At 41.2% G+C, this 4,282-nt stretch overlaps 1 protein-coding gene across 1 annotated transcript in view; it reads right to left on the bottom strand.

Moving 5' to 3' along the window:
- Window positions 1-4,282, bottom strand: part of map3k3 (mitogen-activated protein kinase kinase kinase 3) — a 15,798-nt gene that overhangs the window by 4,190 nt on the left and 7,326 nt on the right. The window contains exons 6-13 of the mRNA XM_034894442.1: window positions 4,178-4,190; window positions 3,955-4,119; window positions 3,047-3,180; window positions 2,801-2,874; window positions 2,563-2,630; window positions 1,672-1,767; window positions 1,392-1,553; window positions 784-932 (exon numbers count right to left, since the gene is read on the bottom strand). Coding sequence (XP_034750333.1) covers window positions 784-932; window positions 1,392-1,553; window positions 1,672-1,767; window positions 2,563-2,630; window positions 2,801-2,874; window positions 3,047-3,180; window positions 3,955-4,119; window positions 4,178-4,190 — 861 coding nt within the window. The remainder of the gene's footprint in view (window positions 1-783; window positions 933-1,391; window positions 1,554-1,671; window positions 1,768-2,562; window positions 2,631-2,800; window positions 2,875-3,046; window positions 3,181-3,954; window positions 4,120-4,177; window positions 4,191-4,282) is intronic.

The raw sequence follows: 4,282 nt of genomic DNA, 5'->3' as shown, positions 1-4,282 counted from the left end.
CCCCCCCCCCGCTTTTCATCACTGACAGTGAGTGATGAAGGGGTGATGGGAGGCCAAGGCAATGCTGACCCGTCACCCCTCACTGCCACCACTCCCCCCACAACACTCAGATACAGGAAGTGACAGTGCATGTTTCCTCTGTGGAAGACAGGAAAAGACATTAAAATGGGGAAGAGGGGGGTTGAAGGAGGGAAGAATATCTCTTCAATCCATTCCACTTCTTGAGTTATTCAATTTTTCAATTATTTCTGCATCAAAATTAAGTTTTTATGGCTTACCTCCTGACCTAAGACCTCACAAACTTTTTTTTTTTTAAGATAGTTGATTCATAAATGTAATGCTCAGTCAGCTATTCTAACTACCTGTGTTCAAGCGCAATGGCCTGAACAGATTAACACACACAAGATATGAGGTCATTCTTGGTGCTTCTACAGTTGGGCGGTAGTTCAGATTTATGATTTGTTATTAATCAACAGACTAAAGTAAAATATTAAGCACAAATTTTACAAAATACTGTAATGTCCCCATCCATTGGTTATAACGTAAAAGTAAGGAGGAAGTGACACCATTGCCTTTTTTTAATGTGCAACCAGAAGTAGCAAGATGTCTACATGTACATGCAATGTCAGCAAAGCAATCAGTTGAAGAAATAACAAGAGGTAGCATGCCATCAGCAATATCTGAAAAGTTCTCAACATTACCAGAGAAAGACAAAAGAGGAAGGCACAAGACAACCAAGCATTCTGTCTCTGTGAACTTGATCTAGCCATGTTGATGTCTCACCTTGCTGGTCTCAGGACTCTCAGGATCAAACTGGACCTGCTTGGCAGCCAGCTCCCTCCCAGTATCCACATCGTAACACAAGTAAACCCGACCAAACGCTCCTTGGCCCAGAAGCTTCCCCCGCCGCCATGTCATTGGAGCACTGGGAGCTGAAAAATAAAATACACAGCTGTTCATTTACGCTTTACATAACAAAATACAACATGTCATCTTACATATCAGAAAAGACCAAATATTTATTATCTTTTTCCTCACAAGCCAACTGTTTCCCCCAGGGCTTGTGGAAGGGGAGGCTTAACAGAACTATGACTGTATTAGATGCACAAAGTTGAAATTGATAGCTATCAGCAATTCATTTGGTGCAGTTTACATAGGAATTAATTTTTTACTTTTATTATTTGACTACCCAGAGTTTCAGTAGCTACATTTTCATCTTGCTAAAAGTAAGTTTTGGGTGGAAACCTTTATTACATGATTTAAGCATTGGTGGTACTTTGAAAACTGCATTGTATAATTGATTTACCTTTTAAGAATAAATGTCATCCTAAAAAGTGAAGTTTATTTTCTAAAGGACATTTTCTTTAGAGTTCTTCTAGATTAACACTCACACTTATGCGCGACAGAACGATCTTGGGGACGGAGCCTGCCCTGAGCGTCGACCAGCTGCCAGCTGCCCACACTCTCCTCGCTGCCATTGAGCGACCGGCGTGAGGGCACCAGAGTGAACAGGTTCCCCTGGGGGCGACGGATCCGCGGAAACGTCCGACGACCTGAAGAAAAGCGCGAAAAAGTTGGGCTACGGTTACATAGCACATAATGGACAGGCTTATTAAGGGAGAGAATAGTACAAAGAGAGAGCGTAAGAAATATGTCAGCTAATCGTCTTACCTTCACTGTGGTCCTTATGATGCAGGGAGACATGGTACCTACGAGGATAGGTGCCTCCTTTACCTGCTATTCTGTCATACACATGATTCTCCCGGTCTAAAAGAAAATATCCATAAGTCAAGGGTCAGCAGGATTACTCTGTAGTTCAAAGGTTTAGCTCAATAAGTCACACAACATTAACGTGAGCTACTTTATTACTCTTCCTTGTAGCTTATACTTAAGAACTCGGCAGATCTGATATTTAAAAATACTATTTGCTCTTGGTGGGAACTGTTGGGTTTCTGTAAATACCATCACTGAGTACGGTCTAGACCTGCTCTTTTATGAAAAGCACAATGAGATAACTGTTGTTGTGATTTAGCGCTATATACATACTATTGAATTGAGAATTCATGTTGATTTCTTTATAAAATCCGTATTGTTTCCCCCCCCCCCCCAAACATATTTTATTGGATACAGCGTTCAAACAATATTTACAACATACTACAACATGGTAGCTAGTTAGACACAAAAAAGAACAAACAAAAAGGAGTAAATAATAAGAAGAAATGAAAATAAGTAATTTAGTAAATCAATTACTAGACATATATAGTAATACACACAAACGCCCATGTATAAATCCAGTAAAGTTGTACTCAGTTTTTTATAAAAGGCCTGGGCCAGATATTTAATGGTGGAGGATTGGTTTTGCTGGTAACACAAACGTTCTCATGCATCTCTCACAACTTGCAGCCAAAGCCTATAGACATCTTTCACCATAGTGTCCTGATGGTTTAAAGGAAGTTTGAAAGTGGCTGTCACAATGCTTTATCCCATAAGACGTGAGTATGCTGCTTTAACTAAATATTTCCCTTAAAGGTTGGAAGGAACTTTTCTTGTAGCTGCTCTCACCTGAGCACTCCTGGCGGTTATCAGGGTAACTCTTGGCTCTGTGCATGCGAGACTTCCTCAGTGAGGGGCTGTGAGAGAGGAGAAGGAAATAAGGAAGGAAAAGAGTGAGAGATGTTGAGAGACTTTAGATATTTGCAGATACACCAATTATTTTTATATATATAAAAAAATGTTATATATATACATACATATGTATTTTTTTTTAGTAAGTTTCTGGCAGGCAGAGTTTGGTCCTCACCTGTCTGAGTTGCTGTCTAGAGACTGACAGCTTCCAGAGACAGAGTTTTCTGCGCTGCTCCAGGGATCCAGCACCTACACAGGGCCCAATAGAAATAAATGGTGTGTGTACACATTTAAAAAAAAATTAAGAATTTATATTTCACAACTTTTGAAAATAACCCATTATTTTATCGTTCTAGTTCATGTGATCAAATCTAAATATAGAACACATCATTTCCCCATTAATAGCGTAGCAACAACTCACACACTGATCGCTGGTCTCTGGGATGAACTCCCCCTCACTGTTTATGCTGGTGTATGAACCTTGGCGGGCGATCCTTTGCTGGCGTTCAGGCACGTAGCCAGGAGGTGGCGAGCTACGCCCCGTGTTCTGAGAACCTGGGATCAGACAGCAGTTAAGAGCAAACATTACTGAAAATTACATAAAAATGTTGGCATTAATGTGCTTTAAAATCATCAGATGCGATGATAATATTGATGAAAAACTGCTTTGCATACGTTTTTTTTTTTAAACAAACAGGCCCTATTCATCTACGTTGAGATGTATTTCCATGCAGGGAAGCAGCACAAAAGCAGACGTGCACAAGCCGAGACCACACTCAGACAACTCACATCCCTGCAGTAACTGTTGTGACAAAAATGTAACATTCAGAAAGGCCCTCTCTCCCACAAAGATAAAGAAAAATCCAATAAAACTACAGATTGCTTCCATTCTGGAGCAACGTTTGAGAGCTGGTTTTATTATTTATGGCCTGGTGCTGCCAAAGTCCACGGCTCAAGCCCTCCTGCAGCCACTTCATCTCAAACCAGGCTAATGGTCCACCAAACTAATAGCATTCTGTAATCTGATTGGCTGCTGTCCAGCAGGCATCATCTAGTAATGGTGAACAGGAAAAGGAAGTGGACCCATTGCTAAAAGAGGAAGCCAAAGAAAGAACAGGCAGAGAGAGAGCGAGGGAGAAGGCGACAGACAGGGAAATCAAGGTAGTAAAAAAGAAGTGGCAATGGCTTAACAATGTGAGAGCTACCCTGGATTTTAACTAAATGTTGAGGCTTTTGAGAAAAATTGAGCGTCTACTTTCCTCCTTTAAATCAATGTGTGAACCATCAGAGAAGAGAGAATATTTACGAATGACAGGTGAAGATATGTACCAGTTGATAAGTGGCGCCCCCTGGGCTCGGAGGATTGGTACACCGTGCTAACGTCTCCGGTAGAATGGGAGGATTTGATCCTCACCTGCTTAGACGGCATGTGGATAGAGGGGGAGGAGGCCTGCAGTTGGAACGAGGAGAACAGAACATGAGGTTTAAAGAAGCCTTCAAAAACATGATTAACCAATCACTTCTTGTCAGCAAGCCAGTTAGTGTAACTTACATATAATGAGGAACTTTGATTTTACACAACACGGCTCTATGGTGAAGAAATGTCAGTGGTGCAATAGTATTCTGTAAATGCCGGCCCACTGTGTGTGTGTGTGTG

Source organism: Etheostoma cragini, chromosome 15 (assembly GCF_013103735.1).
Source record: "Etheostoma cragini isolate CJK2018 chromosome 15, CSU_Ecrag_1.0, whole genome shotgun sequence".
Lineage (NCBI taxonomy): Eukaryota > Metazoa > Chordata > Actinopteri > Perciformes > Percidae > Etheostoma > Etheostoma cragini.
The sequence above is the reverse complement of the archived record's forward strand: the minus strand, read 5'-3'. Positions and strand labels throughout refer to the sequence as shown.